A 23,042-nucleotide genomic window follows, 5' to 3' on the forward strand; every position below is an offset into this window, starting at 1 on the left:
ATTCACGTTCCTTTGCTTGCCCTTTCCTCTTCTTTCCCCCACTGCCCTATTCTCCCGGGCCATCTGGTATACATAGTCATTATCTTCACCTTTTCTTCACTTTCATTATATTTCATAGACATCACATTTAGAATTTTTTAATTAATTTATTTTTAATTGTTCAAATCCATTTGTCTTCATTTACCTGCCATCACTTTCCCCTGCCCCACCCACCTCCATCTCCCCCCTTCGAACCTTCTTCATCTTGGCTTCGTCTGTGTGCCCTTCACACCTGTACCTTGATCTGACCCTTCCCCTCCCCTCCCCACTACCTACCTCTCTTCTTCCCTCCCTCCCATCCCTATCGCTTTCTTCTTTCTATGTTGCTGGCCGTATTTTCCTTGCCAGCTTACTTTGCTGATTATATTCCACTTACATATGAGATCATATGATTGGATTATACACTAAGAATTCCAAAACACCAATTCAAAGGAACCTATGCACCCCAGGGTTCATAGCAGCACAATTCACATTTAGAATTTTAAATTGTTGACTGTTATTTGGCACTGACTATACACACACACACACACACACACGAATAATAACTAGTATTTGTAAAACATGAACACATACACAATCATATTTAATTCTGTAGGAAAGGTGATTAAGTGTACTTAATTCCAGATAAGTGTGTGTGTGTGTGTCTGCATTATTAATATTTTTCTTTGCATTTCATATATAGAAGAAAAATATATACATTGAGACTTTATATATTTATATTTATTCCATACAAGGAAACATAAAGAATCCTACTTAGTACATTTTGCATAGTAAGATAAATTGATATTAATGAATAATTTATAGAAGTGTTGGACATAGAGGGCTTTCGTAGAGGGTGCCCTCATCAGCAATAATTGGTCTCAACAATTGAATGGTTAATGACAATATTGCTCATTGAGAATGACTGACATATCTTTTGGTTTTAATTAAAATAAAAAATTGTGTTATCCAAATAGGTATATAGTGCATATTTCATTTTCTTTAATAAACATCATTAAATTTTCTTGAATGAAATTATAATAATTACATCTCTCAGAGAAGATGAAATTCATTTTATTTATTAAAATTCTGCATTCACTGCTGAAGAAAAATTCCTTTTATAGTAAACAAGCAAAAAAATAATAGTAGGTTCAGTTTCAAAGACTAGAATTTGGAAAGAAGCCTGTATTAAATCAAAACTATTTGCTAACTCCAATGGATGAATACCACATGGGAAAAAAAATCATATTGAGGAAGTTATTTTCTGCATTTATTTGTTCTTTTTTTAAAAAGAAGATTCTACAGATTTCAAAAGATATATAGCATTAATAAAATTATGTGTGAAAGTTATGCTATTTGTGGACGATCTGTAATTATAATGCTAGAGACTATGATGTATAAAACACTGCATTATTCAGCTCTACAGAAGTAATTATATAAATTTTTTTCTAATTATTTTCTATTGTCCCTATAAATGGTCTATAAAATCACAGTTCACTTTTTGAATAAGTTTCTTCCTCCAGGGAACTCTAGTACAATGTTGGTAGGAATGCAGACTCGTGCAGTCACTGTAGAAAACGGTATGGAATTTCCTCAAAAAACTAAAGATGGAACTGCCTTTTAATCCAGTGATCCCACTGCTGGGACTATACCCTAAGAATCCTGAATCACCAATTATGCAGCCCAATGTTCATAGCAGTGTTATTTATAATAGCCAAGTGCTGGAAGCAATCTAAATGCCCATCAGTAAGTGCATGGATCAAAAAACTGAGGTACACTTACACAATGGAATACTATATAGCAGACTGGAAGAAGGAACTCCTACCCTCCGCGACCACATGGATGGAACTGGAGAGCGTTACACTAAGTGAAATAAGGCAGGAGATGAAAGACAAATAGTGTATGAGCTCACCTGTAACTGGAACCTAATCAACAAAACACACAAATGAGCAAAATAGAACCAGAGACTTGAAATAAAGAACAAATTGACAGTGACCAGAGGGAAGTGGGGAGAGGGATAATGGGGGAAAGAAGGGGAAGGGGCAAGCAAAGGAACTCTAATAGAGGACTCATGGGCATGAACAATAAGGGAGATTGACTGTGGGAGTGGGTGGGATGGAGAAGGGGAGACCAATTGGGAAAATTCATATGGGTTAAAAAAAGCTTATAAACTTACTCTTCTCAACACCCATTTCCATAATGCACTGTTTGAAAGGCAGTCACTACGTGTAGCCCAAACTTTACAGGTGGAGAGTTATTTCACCTCTAAAGTGCAAAGTTTCTACATAAAATATTTGAAATTATTCCATATACAAGATGTATCTATTTTTCCCTAATCATTTATTCAATCATTTGTTTGTATTTATTTACTTAAATGATTTGATTTTTTTAAGAGAGAAAGGGTGAGAAAAAACAATTTGTTGTCAATCATTTATTTTTATCAGCATGAAATCACAAATATTCATTTTATATTTTATGTAATAATAAGATACTTTCATATTCTGCCTCAAAATATTCTAGCTTTTCTCACTGGGAGTGCCTTCAGTTGGCTCCTGTGTCCCTTTTTCATATAGTCATGGTTTTGCTTTTTGAGTAATTATTTGGTTTCTTGTAATATGATACTCTCCACATCTATTTGTTCATTTTGTCACCTAGTCTTAGAGTCAGTTAGATCTCCAAGGAGATCTGATTCCTTTAACTGGAGAATGGGATTTAAAAAAAAAAAAAAGAAGAAAAGAAAAAAAGATCTGGGCACCAGGCAAATTTTGTTACTTTTAAAATAAATATAACCAGCAACATTGAAAGAAAAAGGAAACCAACAGAATCAAGAGGGAAGAAGAAGGGGGTGGGGAAAGGGAAGGGAAGGGTCAACTCAAGGAACAGGTGTAAAGGACCCATGGACAAAGCCAAGGTGGGGAAGGATTGAGGGAGGGAGCAAGAGAAGAAGGGGGGCAGGGGCAAGTGGTGGTGGGAAAATGGAGACAAATGAATTTGAACAATAAAAAAGTTAAATTAAATTAAAAAATAAAAATAAAATAAGATTTATTTTTAAAAAATGTATTGTGATTACTTACACTATTCTTTACCTTTAAAAATGTATAGTTAAATATGTAGTAACATCCTACCCCATCAAACATTATAAAATATTATCTATGGTATGGATGTTATGTATCTATGTTACAAAATTATTTAAAGTTACAATTAAACACTTGGTGATTTGTCATTTCTGGCAGGGAATGTGGTATTTACATGACATCTCTTTTAATCTGTATTCAACTCAATGAGGTAGATGTAACCTCAACTCCATTTAACAGTTAAAAAACTATAACTTAGTGTTTTTAAATGCATGCAAAATAGTTGAAGTTACATGTGTAATCATATTTTTATTAATAATTATAAGAAGATGCTTTCTAAGTAAATTAGATACAACTTTTGAAAATATCTAAATTGATTTCATTTAGTTAAAAAGTATGATGGTTGGTTAATTTCATTAGTCAACTTGACTGAGCCATCGGGTGCCCAGATTAAATATTTTTTCTGGGTGTGTCTGTGAAATTTGTTTCCTGGGGTGATCAGCATTTGAATCAATGAACTAAGTGAGTAATGTGGTTCACTCTTCTCAATAACTTTGGGCATCAGCTACATTTGAGAGGGTCCGACTAGAATAAAAAGTGAAGGAAAGCAGAATTTCTTCTTTCTTGCCTGCCTATTTGAGCTGCATTGGCTTTCTTCTGTTTCTGAACTGTGACTTACACTATTGGCTTCTCTTTGTTCTTAGGCCTTTGGACTCAGGCTGCAATTACACCACTGACTTTTCTGGATTTCCAGCTTCAAAATATATTATTTATATAATATATATAAATAAATTATATATTATATATAATATATATAAATAATAAAGATTATTTATATATATAAAGATTATATATATAATAAAGATTATATATATATATATATATATATATATATATATATATATATATATAATCTTTCATTGGTCCTGTTTCTCTGGAGAACCCTGACTGACATACTCACTGATGGATACAAAGTTTTCAAATTCTGTGTCTTAGAAAAAGATACTTAAGTTTAAGGAAATTAAGTTTAAGTGTTTTTTATATATTAGTTTGCACAGTAACTTATCAAAAAATATATTTTACAATTCAACCAAAAATTTATTTAGTTTTTGAAAAAATATAGTTTCTTAAATGAGGCGAAGAAGTATGATCAAAATTGAAACCAAATGAAAAGTGTCTGTTAATGCGACTTTTTAATAATTTATTTACTTTTTAAATACTTTGTCTCTGCCTCCCCCCCCCCCCCCCTCCCACCTTCCCTCCCTCAGCTCTTCCCCTTTGGTTTTGTCCATGAGTCCTTGCTATATGTCCGCCGACTATATTTTAAACTAAATAGATCTACTTTCAAAAATTAAGTGATTGATTAGAGTATAAAGAAAAAAATTTTGAAAACTTGAAATTTCAAGAGAAATTACATAATAAGAAAAGACGTTTTAAATATACGTATGACATGATAGGTTGCTAATATATTTCTTACTTTTCAGGGTATCATTTGGTCATAGGGGGGCCTTTCTAATAAAAAAAGATTAATTATTTTAGTGGATAAGAAGAAAAACCTCATTGGTTGGTCACTTTAGAAGGTGGCTTTAAGAAAATGAAGGACTAATAATGTCATTGGAAGACTGTAATGAGTTCAGACAAGGGATAGAAATGTTTTATAATCATGTTGGCTTTTCCTCCTCCTTCGGTGTTCATTACCTTTAAATGGAGCCTCACGTTGGCGAAGTAATTACCAGATTGGCCAATGAAAGTAGCTCCATTCATGCAGGGATGTGAAGCACACTCATCTGCATCTATGTCACATTTTGTATCACTGGAAAATAGTATTAAAGTTTTAAAAGCAAGCATGTACCAGGTTATAATTCTTAAATTTGCCCAAATCTTTTAGTCCATTTTGGGTGATATCTAAAACTACACTCACTAGATAAGAATACCACATATATTAGTGTCAGAACCCAATATTTCACCTTACTACAAACTGCAGCAACTCTCCTTGAAATTACATAATGCAGAGTGATCTCCTTTGAGTTGGTAGGCATTGAAAGTGTATTCAGATGTGCACTAATTTATCTTCTGCTTTGCAGTCTCGAGATGGAATAGGATGTTTCAAAATATTGGGATAAAAGTCAAATGCCATGTTAAAGGAAATAAAAAAGGAAGAAAAGGGATGTACTACTGAATCAATAACTTCCTGATGTATGTCCCCAGGGGTAAGTGTTCTTTACAAGGCGCAACTTTCAAAGTTACTTATCAATAAAGTCACAGGGACACGTATATTTGAAGTTATTCATGAGCTCTGTAGGTGTACAATTATGGAGACTGGGTGAGGAATCAAATTTCTTTCCATTAATTTCATAGAAAAGACCTACATGGAAAGAAAGGAAAACAGAAATGTCCATTAACTATATAGTCTTCACATTTTTAAACTAGTTCTGCAGAGTAGATTTTCTATTAATGCTCCAAACATAACTTGTGTTGTCATGACTAAACTTTCATATTACAGTCATTTGGATTGTTTCTTAATCTGCAAAAAGTTGAAAACAGTCTAAACCAACACTATGGTTTATGACAACTTGGAACTGGAGACTATTATGCTAAGTGAAATAAGCCAGTTGGTGAAAGACAAATACAATATGACATAAGTGGAATCTAATGAACAAAATAAACTAATGATAAAAATGAAATCAGAGACATAGAAACATGGAACAGACTGATAGCTGTCAGAAGGAAGGAGGATGAATGAGAATGCTGGAAGGAAGGGGAAGGAACTAATCAAAGAACATGTATGAATGACTCATGCACATAGACAACAGAGAGGGGACTGACTGTGGGCTAGAGGGATAGGCTGGGTAGAAGAGGTCAAAAGGGAAAAAACTGGGACAACTATAATAGAATAAAAATAAATAAATAAAAAGAGAAGGCAGCTAATTTTTTACATTGCTTACATTGACACATAACATATTAGATTTACAAATAAGAGAAATGAAAATTTTCTTAGTATTCTTAATTTTTTATCTAAAATGGTGAAATGAATATGAGCTGGAAAAAAATAATGTAATATGCATCTAAAAAAGAAAGAAGCAATAGAAAATTTCTATTTTCTAAATAGAAAATCTATTTTTATTACTATTATCACTGACAAAATGATATAAGTGAAAATATGACATTAGAACATCAGGTTAAACTGAATAAAAAGTGAAAATTAAAGAAAATGTAGATGCATTTGTTTAAACCTTAAAATATTTATTTGGTAATTTTTCTTAAGAATCAAATTTGTGAGAAAATAATGGCACATTTAAAACTTTGTTTTTTTGTTTATAAATGTAGCAAAATACATCTCTTGAAAAGATCTTTTTTGTTTTTCTTTTGATCTCTGTCATACAACTTTAAGAAATCACGTTGAGTTTTTTTTTATGTTAATATAAAGAACATAAAGTTTTTATAGTAGTCATGTATTTTCTGGAGATGATCATTCTTAAGGAGGCTAACTAAATAAAACCAATCTTCTAGATTTAGTAGGAAAAGAAAAACATTGTTGCTTCATTATTTTCAAAAGAAATTTGACTTTCCCACTTCTTAAACAGAATGCAGTATTTTTATTTATCAATCAATTATACGCATAGAGGTAGAATTAGGAAAAGTTTTTTGGGGAGTTAGAATTTGTGCAACATTTTGGTTTGTAATTTTGGCAATTTGATCATATTTTCTTGCATCTTAGGAAAGTATTGAGAGTCCTACTACTTTTTCCAATCTTAGAAAACAAAGGTTTGCCTATTATTAGATTTTTGTCCTCTGAATGTAAAATACCATACATAGTTTTAAAACATAACCAGGTCTTTATCAAAATAAGTGATCTATCTTGACAATGGTGACTGTACAAGTTACCTTAGTGACAACATGAAATATAGTGTAAAAAAGAAATATTACATGCTTTTAGTATAAGTGTATTGGACTTAAAGTTTAGAAATTTTCTAAAGAACACACTGGTACATTTGCAAAATCAAAACATTCATTCAACACTAAATATATTTATTTCTGATGATGACATGAATAGAGTAATATAATCCAACCAGCTCACTATATATTCGCAATGTTCTTTGGGAAAAATTTTACTTGCATTCCTATAAGATAAATTATACCTTCTATAAATAGTTACTTTCACCTCAAATTAATCTTTAATTGGCATAGTTTGGTTTGCATATGTGCCTACCTTGAAATCCATTCTGTCACAGGAAGTTTAAGATACAGTGAAGATGAAGATGAATACAATGCGTTCCCTTGCAAAGGCATTGCTTGGGTGCTAATTTACCCCACTCTCACAGCTTTTTCTTAGAAACAAGCAAAGGACTCATTTCATTATAAATGTGTTACTGACAAAACCTGCAACCAACTCTAAGATTATGTTTAGAATATATGAGATTTTCAACTTGTCTCCAAAATCCAACACATTACTTAATTCTATCAACTAGGTATATACTCTTTCTGTGTTAGTTTTTCTGTGTGAGCAGCAGTGGCTTTATTCTCATCTCAATGAACCTAAACAAATTAAAAAATTCCATTACTTCCTTAAAATTAAATACATACATGGCTGTGCACATGACTGTATAGTGTTAATCAAATTGACTTTATTTTCTGCCTTTTCCTTAAAAAATTGTATGCTATATCATTTGGAACCTGTTTAAAATTCTCAAAAAAAAAAAAAAAAGAAAGAAAAAGAAAACTAAAAATCTCTCAGTTCCTTGTGTCATTAAATTATTGTTATTTTGCAAATTCAACCCCAAAATAGATGGAGAGCAAGAAGATGCTGAAGAAAGAAGCAGACTATTCTATGTAAGTGGCAGGATTAACAAGGAAGGGAACATACATAGAAGTCTTGTCTTGGGCAATTGAAAGAGGAGTAGATTTCCCTCATTGCCCCCTAGAACCTTAAATTTTTATACAGAGGCCTTAAATGGTTTCAATTACTGTAATCAGTCCTGATGGTCTCAATGACACCTTACTGTCTCCAAGACATGTCCTTGAAACAGCTCCCAATGTGGAAATGCTAGGTGGAACATAAATTCTCAGTATGAAGTGAGGGATGGGTGAGGAGTCTCTGATTGTTAAGTTTTCTTGATTTATTGATCATTTTGCTATCATGAAATTTTGTTCTTTATCTCTAATAATATTTATTATCTTAAAATCTATTCTGTTTAATATTAATTATGCTTAATGGTTTACATGACATATCTTGTAAACATCATTTAAATGTTAACCTATTTTAGTCTTTGAATATGAATACATAATTAGATCTTGTTTTTTTATCTGGTCTGACAAACACTCAGCCCAATCTCCCACCTACCCTCTTCAATTCCCAAGCACTCAAATTACATCTTATTTTTTCTCTCTGCACCTTCTGTGTTCAGACTTTTCTTATATTCCTATAAATGTATTTCCCATATTCAAAGTTCTGGTTCTGACTTTTGACTGAATCCTCTATGCCTGTTTCAAACTTACCCTTAATCACATTGTTAATCTCAAATTAAACAGCTCAGAAAACTGTCTTTCTCCAATTAAAATATTATTATTTGTGACATAATAATTCATATATTCAATAGTTTACTGAATTTTCTGCAGGTGTAAAATTTAGAATTCATTTTTTATTATTTATTCTGTATCTGATAATTAGGAAATGAATGTATTGGTAATTAAAATACATACCAGTAAATTTTATTTGCAGAGGAAGCTTATTTATACACAATTCTATTTACTACAATATTATCTATGTCATTTTCATGTTCTGCACTATGGACTTTATTAGAAGTCATATTTATTATTTACTTGAAAAATAGTTTAGCAAAGTGACAGGAGTATTGTTGGGAAACACCCTGTCTCATTTCAGGAACTATAGCCCTGCTGACAGGTAAGAGGGCCCCGAGGCTGGAGCTAATCAAGGAGGCCTTGGGAAAACAGGCCACTGAGACGACAAAACCTTCCCCCTGGCAGGGGTGAAGCCCCTGCCTCCCTCACATCACCCTGCTTGGCCTTGGAGGATGGCTGGTTAGTCAATGATGGGTAAGACTCCTCAACGAGAGGAGAAACCTAAGACAGGCACAGCCACAATGGGCATCAGGGGAAAACTTGGGGGACACAGAGAATGGGCAAAAAGACCCTCACCCCTTGGCTCTGACATGGCCAGGGTCCTCATTCTATCTGAAAGAAGCCTCCTTACCTCCTGGCTGCCCTGCCCTCCCCCGGCCTGGCTCACATTTGAAACAGTACTGGAGACAGCCCTAAACTGGATTGGGTAGTTCCTGGGAGAAATCAGGCCTAGAAGTAAATTCTTTAAAGCATGCTTTGTTCTTCCCTCCAAAGCTATGATAACCAGCTCATGCTGGGAAGGAAATTTACATTATTCACAGACCATGACCCTAAACCCTTTGGTGCCCTTATGTTTACACTCTCATGTTTACTCGTTTCCTCTTGGACCCATGTAAGTCAGTGTGTTCCTGCCATTTGTTTTCTTCAAAACATCATCTATTCTCTGTAAACATTAACATACTGATGTAATGAGATCACCTGTACATTCCTATTGCCTAGCCCCACTGATAACCCTTTCAATAAAGGCCTTTGGACACAGAGGCTTGGTGCCTTCTCCACTAAAGGGAAGAGTCATCCCCTCTCCTGACAGACAGAGAAGTGTCTGGGATGACTGATTTTATTTTCCCTGAATCCTAACGACCCTGGGACGGGCTCTGCAGGATCAGAGTCAACGCTCCCACCTCAGCTGGCCCCCAAACAGGGACCTGAAGAGTCCCTCCCTGAGTTTAAGTCTTATTTAAAGATAGATGAGAGAAATGAAGCTATATATTATGAATATGAACATGTTCAAAGTGAGTATTGCTCAACTGAAAAATACCATTGAATTTAACCAGTATTTTTTTGGAAAATGTTGTTTATGTAGTTATTTAGTGATAAAATCTATACAATTCAGAATAATTAGGAGAATATTGAATATTTTTCTATATATATCTGGATGGAAATTTAAATTCAAATTTGAATTATATATAATATATAGATTATATCGTTATATTTTATAACAAATTACAAAATATTTTTAATAACTTTTTCTAATGCACATGCTATAGATATGTATATGTAGACATGTTTATGTATAGGATAACTTTTTCCAATTCATATATATGTAGATATGTATATTAGTTTTCACACAAAATCATTGAACATTTTACCCTTATCTAAATAATTACAAAAAATTCTGATTTCCTTCTTCTAAAGGCATTTTTTTTACATATGCTGATTTATGCTTTTATATTTTATTATTAACCTAAACATTTACCTTTCCACACTCAAGAAAAAGTCCTGTAAATTAAGGAATAAGAAAGGACTGAATCTTTAAGAGGGAGTGTCTTGAGTAAACTGGATATTTCACAAATTTGAAATTGATGAAAACTGATAAGAGCAAGGTAATAATGAAACATAAGCAGAGTTGAGGAGGAAATGGAAATAGAGTCGTCCTCTTCGTTGAGTTCTAGAAACAGATCAAGAACTTTTACAGCTTAAGGAAAATTCAATGGGCAATAGAGAATTTTTTTTTTTTAAATCACTTCCCCAGGGAAATATGGAGAAATATTAGTTCTACAAAATAAGAATACAGTTTATTAAGAGACATGAGTTGTTATATAAAAGCCTAACATATATATATAATAAAAGATCTATATCTAGTTTCATTACTACAAAATTTCAGAACATCGAGAATATTAAGAAAATTTTCAATGTTTCTAGAGAAAGAAAATCACCTGAAATAATGAACATAATAAAAATACCTTTCCTTATGATTATAAGTAACTCTCAGGAAGTTACTTGAAAATGTACTCCTAATATACCAGAAGAAACAAAAAAGAGAGAAGTAGTATAGGATTTAATTCAGGAAATTCAGGAATTCAGTGACAAGATAGCATATAACAACTGGAAAACATCATTGTCCAAATTAGAGCATGAAATCAGTGATTACTGAAAAATTATTTTTTCAAGGATAGGTTTGTGGATCCATTCCACATATTTTATGGATGCAAAGCTATATCATATTTGTTAAATTTAAATAGGAAGAAAATAATTTATTCTTTAAGCATAAAGAAGTCAATAAGAAAATTGAGCAGAAATTTAAAAGTGTTCAAAGAAGGTGATGGTCTAAATAAACTAAACTTTGACCTAATTTGAATAATTGATTCAGTGTAAAATAAAATAAACTACTTGTTCTCAAAGCTAGAGACATTGTCCTTCAAATGAACTTGGGTTGCAACGTAAGAAACCTCAGAGAAGAAATGTAATGTTAGCATTACTTTTTCCTAAAGAATCTTTCATATTCATTATAATGTAAATGTTGATTATTTGTTTTCAACTTTAAAAAATTCACTTTTAAACACAGCACAGACAGCTCAATTACAGTTACTTTAACATATGACATAACAATGCAAAAAAAATATGTGTTGAAATTTGGTAGGTGGAAAAGATTGAGAAAGAGAAGAATAAGGGCACTAATATACTTAATTTTTATAAAAGTCAACATAGGTTATCTGATTTTGATTAAGAAATATAAGCTTAAAAGTATTATTTAGCAGTCAGTATAAGAACTAAACATATCTGTTAATAGAAAGTTGGAAAGGAAAGGTGGATTGGGCAATTAATGAGATTCATCTGTCACACTACAGAACAAATAACACCTATAATTAAACCACGAAATGCAAAAAAAGCAAATAAATTTTTTAATACTTAAAAAATGTTTTATTTATTTATTTTTCGAGAGAGGGGAAAGGAGGGAGAAAGAGAGGGAGAGAAACATTAATGTATGGTTGCTCCTTAAGTCCCCCACTGGGGACCTGGTGTGCAACCCACGCATGTGCCCTGACTGGGAATTGAACGAGCAACTCTTTGGTTCTCAGGCCGGCACTCAATCCACTGAGCCACACCAGCCAGGGCTGAAAAACAGTAAATAAAATTTTTATAGGAAACAATGAAGACAATAACAGAAGAAATAAAAGAAGGAACTATTTAAAAATGTTTGTCTCTATTTAGTGTACTTGAAAGTAAGAATTGATCTAATAATCTGTTGTTTTTATTAGAAGTGCTTTTGATTTTATTTACTTTGTTGCTGTGAGTACAGATCAGAGCAGCCACTGTGGAAAGCAGTACGGAATTACCTAAAAAATTAATAATGGAACTTCTATATGACCCAGTGATTCCACTTCTTGGAATATATCCAAAGAATCGAAAACACTAATTCAAAAGAATATAAGCACCCCTATGTCCATTGCTACATTATTTACAATTGCCAAGGTATGGAAGCAGCCCAAGTGTCCATCAGTAGATGAGTGGATAAAACAACTATGGGTTATTTGCACAATGGAATACTACTCAGCCATAAAACAGAAAATTATATGGTCTGTAACAGTATGGATGGATCTGGAGAATATTATGCTAAGTGAAGTAAGCGAGTCAGAGAAAGACAAATAACATATGGTTTTACTCATAAGTGGAAACTACTGAACAAACTGAACTAACATGCAAAATAGAGCAGGATGACTCAGAGAGCAGGATGGCAGTTCTGGGGGTGTGGATAGGTGGTGGGGGGACTGAACAAAAAAGGAAAAGGACTTGTGAACATAGGCGACAGTGTTGTGATTGTAAGGGGGTGGGGAGTATAAGAGAGATAAATGATAATAGAAAAATACAATAAAAAAAACTCTACACTTCAGCAAATAATTGAGTTTACACAAGCATTCAGGAAAGGTAATATAATTTTGTGGAAGTTAAGGAACCTATTATTATCACAAAAGTTTCACCAAAAAAAGTTAAACAATAAAGACTTTATTCAAGGCTGTTGTAGTAGAAGGGAGAGACCAGAATTCAGTCTGAAGTTGACTCCTTTGCAAAAACATGTTTTTAGAACTAGGGTTAATGATAATAGGTTCTATGTGTTTGCTAATTAGCCTTGCCAAAAAGAAAAATAAACTTTATCAATCTTCAAGATCGGCCATTTATAACTTGGATTAAGGTGTTTGCCAAAGTTAGCTATCTAACCACCAACAGAGACTGGGAGACTGCTGCAGTACTTTTCTTGATGGTTGCATTTCTATGGGATGGCTCCCAGCTTTTTGCTTGAGATAGCCCTGGGTTGTAGAAATAGCAAGAGGCTTTGGAAAAATAAAAAGTACACCTCAAAGCGCCAGAGAAAGAATTTACAGTTACACGTTTTTCTGAAGTAAATGCTTTATGAAAAGGGAGGAGAGGAACTCTGGTTAGACTATTTGGATTCTATAAAGCAAACGAGGTGATTAGAAAAACAGGAACAGTCCTGTCCAAATTTTAGTTAAACTAAGGGAAATCTTACAGTTGTCTTGGTCTTATTAGTCTGTGACCAATGAGACAGTTTATAAAGATGCCCATCGTTCTGCAGTTCCCAAAGGGGGAAAGGAAATAATATAATATTAATTTATAATCTTATTATGATATTCTTCTCACTTGCCGGTGAAGCCTGACAAACATGGGTCTTAGGTCTTATCTCCACATTAAATGGAACAGATCACCATGTCCTCCCTCAGTTAAAATTTCTAAATATGACTCTAAGTTGTCTGATCCCAAGTTCCTCAAATGCTGCACTGCTACCAGCTTATATTTCTAAAGACAAATGTCATGAAATGCCCTACAATCTCAACCTTCAATTACTGCTTGTTCCTCATTCAACTTTCTGAAGTTAATCTATTAAAGCAATCCCAACTGATAAAGATAGGGAATTTATGATCTCAGACATCAGGAGGATTTGATGAGATACCTATAAGTAAGGCATTTATTTGGTTTTTTGTGTGTGTGTTTTTTTCAAATTTGACACTTTGATTTTAGAATTCATGTAAAGCTTGACTATTACACCATATTTTATCCTTGTTATATTTCATTCTACACTACAATGCATATCTGTATTAAAACTTGACAGTCCAAGATGATGCTTCAATTACTCTTGTGACTTTCACTTAGCTTTTCATAAACACCCCTAGAGAATACTGCTCTAGCCTGAGATATGTGGAATTAGAGGATAAAGTAGAAAGCTTACAAGAGAGCCCACAGAAACATCAACACCTTCACCTGGCCTACCTTTCTGGTATTATCTCTCTTGATTTGTCATTTTCTCATCCATCCTCTGCTCTAAGCAACCACAATAACTTTTAATGCCTGTGACTTTGCCAGGTTCCATTTTAAAACTTTTATCAAAGGCCATGTTGAGGACCCTCCACCTATTCTTTCTGGGTACAGACAGTTACTTCCACCATCTAAAGTATTTATGTTCCTCTCTGCAAGTAGGCACTTATATACCTGTCTCTTCCTTAAAAATGTAAAAAAAGATTAAAAAAATGTAAGTATTCATTCTGCTATAACCGGCACTTAGAATAGCTACTTACGCATATTCGTGCTCAAAAATTGTATATTAAATGAACAAAAACTGAGCAGTGACTGAATATGCATAAATGATAATGGTATTCTATCTTTTAAGGACAGAGAGTCATTTCCAGGCCTGATTAGGACAAATCATTAACAAAACACTAAAATTCCAATATAGTGAATATCATAATGATTGTCAGAAACAGAATTTATGATTGATTTTGTACAATTTTTGAATATGTTCCACATGATTTGACAATAGGCAGCATTTAGGGTGTGCATGTATGTATATTATTTTATAGCTTTCATTGCCAAAGTGTAAATGGAATTTAAATGAGATTTCTAATTTGATTCAGTGAGCTGTATTAAAAATCTCTACTTGTTTGACAAATAAGTTGTTAAGCATAGTCAGTTGAATACATTCAATAAAATAGTATTTATGCATCCTTTTAGTTTTTGAGTTTCTGGATAGACAAATTAAATAATCAAGTATTCTATACCTTATTTTAAATTAAGTTTAAACATTGATTTCTAAATTATCTTAATTTTTCTTCCTAATATATTTTAGGGTTATATTTTAATTTTGTCTAAAACACACAAATTTAAATTAGATTCCCTTTTCCATGTTTAGATAGTTTTTATGTGTTTCATCGTGATATTTTTTCACAAAAATTTCTTTAATTGCTTGCTCCATCTGGGCTAAATCTCACTGTGATAGGATTCTCCTTAAAGGAGCCATAAAATAGGAATGATACACTGACCAAAAAACAATCTTAATAATCAGAGCTTTGTTTCATAAATGGTATTTATTATAAACATTCTATGCCTCCTTTACTCTGTCTCTCCAGTTTCTTATATTTCTTATTTCTTTAGTGGACTGCCTAGATTCTGAAGTTCTTTCTTATCTTACCTTGTGCATCGGTTATTGCTTTCATTTTTTGTTTATTCTTTCATTCAAACATACATTTTTTTACTTACCATTGCCAGTCCACTTAATTGAAACCATCGATTGACTTGTAGGAAATATCAACTATCCCGTGACCTCTTTTGACAAGTACTCCCAAGTCGAAATTTCCAGTCCTGACTGGAACCCAGGTTTGTGTAACTAGCTAAAGAAAAGCTGGCAACACCAGCTGGCTCTCCTAGAGGCATCCCTACCTCAGCAAGGGCAAAACTCTCTAAGCTGCTCTACCTCATTCCTCCTTATTAACTATGATAAATTACAAAACCTAGGAAGTTTTTATTCTTTATTACACTCATTTAATTTGTCAGCAAGTCCTGGCAACTTTATCTCTGAAAAGATCCCAAACCTGTCTCTTTATGCTTGTCTCAATTACTAATACCCAAGTCTGTCAATTATTACCTTCCAAAATAAGAATAATAATCATTCTAACTGGTTTTCTTGTTCTTACCCTCCCTCTACTACAGTCCACATGATATCCAGAATGATTTTTTTAAGTATATAAACACAATATTTAAATCCGGTATGATGGTTTCTGGCAGTATTTGAAATACAATCCAACCTCTTTGCCTCATGTGACATGGTCCCTGACAACTTTTCAACTTACAGCTCATCCTATTCCTTTCTTGCCCATCTAGTTTTCAGTTGGAGTTTCTAGTTTCTAATTGGAGTTCGTTAGCTTCCTATTCCTTTTTAACTGAGAGTCGTAGACTAGCAGCCCGCTAAACCCGGTAAGTCCTTTTCCCCCTTTGTTCAGACTTTAATATAAATGAAAACCGCTTAAACAGATTTTTCTGGACTATCCAAATGCTCTTTTATGTAACCCTATTTCATTTTGCTTTAGAGAATGTATTATAGCTGTTTCACATACTGTGTGTGTATGTGTTTATTGTTTTTGTTTGTTTTTCATCTCTAGGAAAAGTTAGCTAACATAAGAGCAACAATCTTGTTTGTCTCATCATTAACTATTTCCCCATCAACAAAACATAGTGAATTAATGAAATCATGGAAGGGAGAGGCATTATTAGTACATAAAATATTTCATAGATGTGTAACCATGTGATAACATATAAAACAAAAAAATTAGAATAAGAACTTTATTTTTAAATTTATTTTTCTGAAATTACACATAAAATACCTTTAGTTCTCCATAAAACTTATTAATGGTAACATTATTAATCTATTTCTTAATCATTAGTTTGAAGACAGAAGTTGCTGTTTATCTTACTGAATTTGTTTTGATCAGTTAAAAATATTTTTTCTTGTATATATGGCTTTGTACATGGTTAATACTAATTTGAAAACTAAAATTTACTATAAACAATGATCTCACTATAAAAGATGGTGAATTAGGTTTTTTCCTTAGGTAATAGAGAGGAAGTTAAGGTACTCAGTCCCATTTCTGTTTGGGGTATTAGAGTAGAATCTGGCCAGGAAAGTATGAGGGAATGATCCTTTCATTTCAAATCAAATCAGAATTATACTTCTTTGATTTAAAGCCCAGATCAAGACAAGTGCTGGTGAGGATGTGGAGAAAGGGGAACACTTCTGTACTGTTAGTAGGAATACAGATTGGTACAGAGACCATGGAAAGCAGTATGGAAATACCTCAAAAAATTAAACATGGAACTGCCTTATGATACGGCTATTCCACTTTTGGTAATTTATCCAAAGAAACTGAAAACAATAATTCAAAAGCACCCCTATGTTCATTATAATCACCGAGGAATGGAAGCAGCTCAAGGGTCCATCAGTAGATGAGTGGATAAAACAACTGTGGAACATTTATACAATGGAATACTATTCGGCCATAAAAAAGAAGAAAATGTTATCCTTTGCAACAGCATAGATAGACCTATGCTAAGTGAAATAAGTCAGTCAGTGAAAGAAATACCATATGATTTCATTCATATGCAGAATATATTGAACAAACTGAACAAACCAGCAAACTGGAGTGAGACTCATAGATAGAGAGCAAGCTGACAGTTCTGTGTGGGGAAGGCTTAGGGGTTAGAGGGATTGAGCAAAAAGGAAAAAAAAAGATTCATGGACATGGACAACAGTGTGGTGATTATGGGGTGGGTTAGGGTGTAAGGGGATAAATGATAATGGAAAAATAAAATAATATTTCTTTATTTAAAAAAGAAAATGTCTAATGAATGAATACATTATATTTAGTATCTACTATAAAAAATAAATAAAAAATAAAATAAAGCCCAGATCAGAGTTAATATACAAAGCCTTTATTTAAGGAGCCTAAGAGAAAAACATTACTTCTACTGGTGATAGATTTAAATGAGGTAGAAACCTTCAGTTAAAGGAACTGTCGCTTACTTTTTATTCTGTTTCCATTTAGAGAAACTTTGCCTTAAAATTCTCATTCCATTTACCCCTCTAATTATTCGTCCCCCAAAACTGTGCAATGAGTTCCATCTGTGGCACAAAATAGCCATTGATTCAAATTTATTAGTTTAGATGGAGCTAATCTTTCCAAAGTAAAGTTGGCTGAGACTGGATCAGTGTCTTTGTCAGTACTGGCAGTAGGCAATGGCCCAAGTCTCTGCTCTACAGATCAGAAGCACCATTTGTACCTCATACAAAGCCATATCCTTCTACAGATTAAAATCAATCAATTCAATACTCTGGTTCTCTGTTGGACGGATGTCTTGTTACTTATACATCATTTCAAACTCATGAAAGGAAGCTTTTTGTTGGTTATATCAAATTTAGTAGCATTATTGAAAAATAAACTTATTGGTTATTTTAAGTTTTTGATATAATGTCTCAGTTTAATTCAATGAAAATCAGAACTATCAAGTGGCTAAAGATGTTGTTTGTTGAAGGCAGGGCATTTTCAAAGCCTTGGAATCTTAGTTTGGGTTAATACCAAGTCTTCTCATTTTAATTACTCAGAGGGTCCTCATAATTAATGGGCTATTAATAAAATAATCTCAGTTTCCAAATTTAATGTTAGTTCTTTTCACTGTCCAAACATATATACTGTTATTAGAATTACAATAAAGTTGGTGGAAATTATTAAGTTTCTTAAAGCTCTGAACCACCTAAATGTTAGAAATTATCTCTGATTGTACTATTAGTAATTTTGAACCTATTTCCAGGTCATGAACAATTGGTAATAACATGACTACTCATGATAATTATACACTTGCAGATTTCTTAATAGTCTATCAGGTGGAATAACAATATGGAAACCCATTTTCCTATAATGCTCAGTCTCAGAAATGAATACTTTTTTCTGTATAATGAATCAGGAGTTTATTAGGCATGTCATCAGAGTTGAAAGGAAAAGTACAACAGACCTATTTCATGGTACAGCAGACTTTATATCAGAGAGCACTTCAGAAAGGAGACATTAGATTTGCAGAAATAATCTTGTTTCAGTTTTTAGTCAAAATTACAATGCATTCAAAAGTCTGAGTGTAAATTGATTCAAGCTTGAATTCATCAGGGAAGCTATCTAAATTGGTTAGATTTTATGCTTCCAAATCAGTTCATTTCTTAGTAGATACTTGCTAATCATATACTAATCTCACTGCCATGAAAGTGTTTATCCATTCACAAATAGTTACACATAGCACTATGAGGATGCTAATGAGATATAGAGCATGCAGCAATTGGGAGATGAACTAGGCAATATCTGCTTAACTGTGGAGGAATAGCAAATGGGATTGGTCATTCAAATATGATAAGTCAAATTTAGCATGTAGGATTCTTATTCTGGAAAGGCTATCATACAGAAAGTGGTCTATTTCCTAATTCCACTTTTAAGTAGTTTATGAAAATGACCTTGTTAGGAGAAAAATGAATACATTTTCTAAGAATTAGATATCTACTTTCTCTACCACTAATACTTATGATATCTCTCTGTTGGATCAGAGTAAAGAAAGGAGGAAAAGTAGACAGTCAGAGAAAGTTTCATATATTCAAAAAGAGATAAAGAGTTATACATAAATAATTTAGGTGGAAATTTCAATTTACAATCTAACTCTTAAGTCCCCCACCAAATTGTGTTTGAACATTGGGATTAAAATACATAAGTCTAAATCAAAACAGGATATTTCTCCTGAATATCTGAGCATACCTAAATATTTATATGTCTATAGTCTGTAAACATTTAGTAACTAAGAGATAAAAGAAGAAAATTGCTACCATATTTACTGAAATCTAAGATGCCACAAATTGTTAGATGCACTACAAATTGGTAAGCACTCTCAAATATTGGACTTTCTCTGGTTTTAGGGTAAAATGTGAAGAAAGGCAAAAGCATGCTTTAGAATGCGTGGGATGCTGTTGTAGCCAGACACAAAAGGCTGCTACTATGGAGGCATCAGCCATGGTCCAGACAGAAAACCAAAAGCACGTAAGTAACAGGGAATGTTTTGAACAGGGAATATTTAATATAAAGAATTATGAACTAACACAAGTAATTAACTACTAAGAGGAGTATAGAGACTTCGGAAGAGTAGCAGCATTAGAATATCCCCATGTTCTGTAATATACACTATGGCATGAAACATACCTAAATCATGGACAGAAAAATGCCAAAAGAGTAGCATGGTGGAGAGAAGACTCTTCTTTCCTAAAGTTATCATGTTTCTATTTGTTTGATGTCACTACTTGCTTTTGATACTTTTAATACCTGTGTTATATGGTATGGAATTAGCATAGTGCAAAATAGTACTTTAATCACAATTTCAGTAAGGTAACACCTCTTAGGTGTTTACTAATGGAAGCAGCTGTTCGTTCTAACACAAAAATTTAACAGTGTGAAAATAGGATTAAAATCCTCAGTCACACTGCTACTTCCTCACGATTAATATATATTCCTGTAAAAATCATTGTATTGTTAACTTAATGTAATTTGACACTATCTTCTATACCCTGACTAATGTTTCTCATCCTCTTTGAAACTTCTCCTGTTGTACTGAAGAGTTTATTGCATGAAAAGTCTTCTTTTTTCAATCCGAATTTCATTCTGTTGGGTAATAGCAGCGGCCATTGGGCCACCTGTCATATCAGTGCCTCATTTCCTTAACATTCTATGCTTCAATACCCTTCACAACAAATTCACATCAGTTGCACCACACTCCCATGGCTGGGGCATGGACATGCCGTTCCCATTGCATTGCTCCATCTGTTAAATAATAAATAAGACATTCTGCTGATATATTGTTATTCAGTCAATGGCTTGATCTACATCACTTATCGTCGTTACACATTCTCAGTTTTTCCCGATTTCCTCCAGGTCTTTGTGTATTCTTTCTTCTCTTCTGCAAAAGAATTCTTGCAAATATTTCAATTTCCTTGCTGTTTACCTTAGTGACATTCACCAGAAAGTAAAGCTTGATCAGAGCTCTCAAACTTTGGGTCAATGTGCTAACACAGGTTCCAGAGGGGTCTAGATATTGATCCCAGCTATCTCTGCTTTCGAACAGCCTTATCAGTGTATGCAATATTACAAATTTTATAGGTACACAGTTGTAAAAGAAAACGGAAGAATTGGTAAGCACAGGTTTGAATGAATGAAATAATAAAATTTGTTGGTGCTAAACTCTTCTAATAAACTCTATTTTTTGGTATTTCTGATGCTGTTCATGATTCCTTCTTAGGTAGAAAGTATACATTTAAACTTCTCTATACTCCTCTAACCTCAAATCTTGTTAATTTAACACTCTTTTAAAGGACGACCTGAGCTCCACCACAGACACTGAGTGTTGACTCACGCAGGGGTTCCACTCCAGATTCTAGGCTCACATGCTGTTCCGTTTGTTCTGAGATTAAAAGCATCACCTGGCCCAGTGTGGTGGTTCCCACATAGAAGAGGCAGGAGGCCCCGTGTGTCCAGCCCCCACCCCTTGGGGTGTCCATGGGTGCTGGCCAGGCTGCTTTCACAGGTCAGATGTGAAAATTCAATCGTGAATTTAACCAAGGCCCCAGAGACTGACCTAAAAGGTTCATTTATCTCTAGTTAGTCTACCAAAATGAGAATTGAAAAGAGTTGACAAAATATGGAGTTGCAATGGGAACATAAGAGCAATGATAGACAATAAATTGTTAATGAAAGTAAGCACAGAGTTAACAGAGAGAAAGAACCTAATTTTTACCACACAGGGAGAACAGTAGTCATAGGAGAACTCCATCCAATCATGATCTTTTATCTTCATGTTTAACCACATTTACTCCTGTATTTTTCTCATACCCTTTTTTTCCCCCCATTGAGACATAGTATCACTTTTACACATGCGATTTTTAGCCTTCCCTAGTTTTGGGGGATCTTCCTCTATTGTCACTTCCTCCATCACTTGAGTCTTCAAAATTCTCCCTTTTACTATTCTCTCTGATCAGCAGACATGGAAGCTAAATAACGTGTTATTCAACTATGAATGTGTTAACAATGGGATCAAGGAAGAAATTAAAAAATGCCTTGAAGATGAATGGATAAAGCAGCTATAGTGCATTTACACAATGAAATACTACTTGGCCATCAAAAAGAAAAAAAATCACCCTTTACAACAGCATGGATGGACCTGGAGAACATTATGCTAAGTGAAATAAACCAGTCAGAGAAAGACAAATACCATAAGATTTCACTCACATGCGGAATCCAATGAACAAACTGAACAAGCAAAACAGAGGATAGAGACAGACTCCTAGAGAGGAGGCTGACAGCTCTGGAGGAGGAGTTTAGGTGGTAGAGGGATCAAGCAAAAAAGAAAAAGGACTCATGGACACGAACAACAGTGTGGGGATTGTGGTGGAGGGAGGAGGTGGGTGGAAGTGGAAGTAGGAATGGGGGAGTAAATGGTAATGAAAAAATACTATAAAAATGAACTATTTAAAAAAAAAATTCTACCTTAAAACAAAACAAAACCCCCAGAAACCATCATTGTCCATCATTTTCCAATTTGTTCTCTCCCTCCATTTATTGCTAAGTTTCTTAAAATATTAATTTACACCCATTTCCTTGTTTCTACTCAATTTCAGTCACACAAGTAGTAACCTCTGTTCTCTTTCTCTACAAAAATCTCTCTATGCCAATGTTATAAGACATTATTAAAGATTGGTTCAACTTGTCATCTTTGAGGCTCACCTTACATAATTGTGAGGTGGCATTTGTTAGTGTAGATTTCGGTCTCTGACTTTAAGTGCACTCTTCTTTTGGCTACACTTTTCACTGTTTTTCTGCTTTATGAGTCTCCTGATATAGTTCCCTTTATTCCATTGACATCTTAAATACTAACTTGCCTCCGCTTTTGTAATGGACTCTCTCTGGATGTGCCATGAATACTTCAAATTCAACATATTCCAAATGAAGACTTCATCTATCTGACCAAATCTTTGCTTTCTAATTCTGTTTCTCGTGAATGAAACCAATTCTATTTAGAGTGTTCAGCCAGAAACTTGACATTTCCTTTCAGCACTTCACTTTCACTAATTAAACCAAATGCTTAACACATTTGGTAATTTCACCTCTATTATGATAAAGACATGAGGTCAGAACAATTCTTGGATAACTTTCTAATCTGTCTCTTCCACCC

General features: G+C 33.5%; 1 protein-coding gene across 1 annotated transcript in view; it reads right to left on the minus strand.

The window, feature by feature from the left end:
* EYS (eyes shut homolog) overlaps positions 1-23,042 on the minus strand; it is a 1,478,297-nt gene that overhangs the window by 1,102,228 nt on the left and 353,027 nt on the right. The window contains 1 exon segment of the mRNA XM_054568619.1: positions 4,809-4,905. Within this exon segment, the coding sequence (XP_054424594.1) occupies positions 4,809-4,905 (97 nt within the window).

The sequence above is a fragment of the Pteronotus mesoamericanus genome, unplaced genomic scaffold, assembly GCF_021234165.1.
Source record: "Pteronotus mesoamericanus isolate MK-2021 breed Mesoamerican mustached bat unplaced genomic scaffold, CSHL_Meso_final contig_20, whole genome shotgun sequence".
NCBI classification, from domain to species: Eukaryota; Metazoa; Chordata; class Mammalia; order Chiroptera; family Mormoopidae; genus Pteronotus; species Pteronotus mesoamericanus.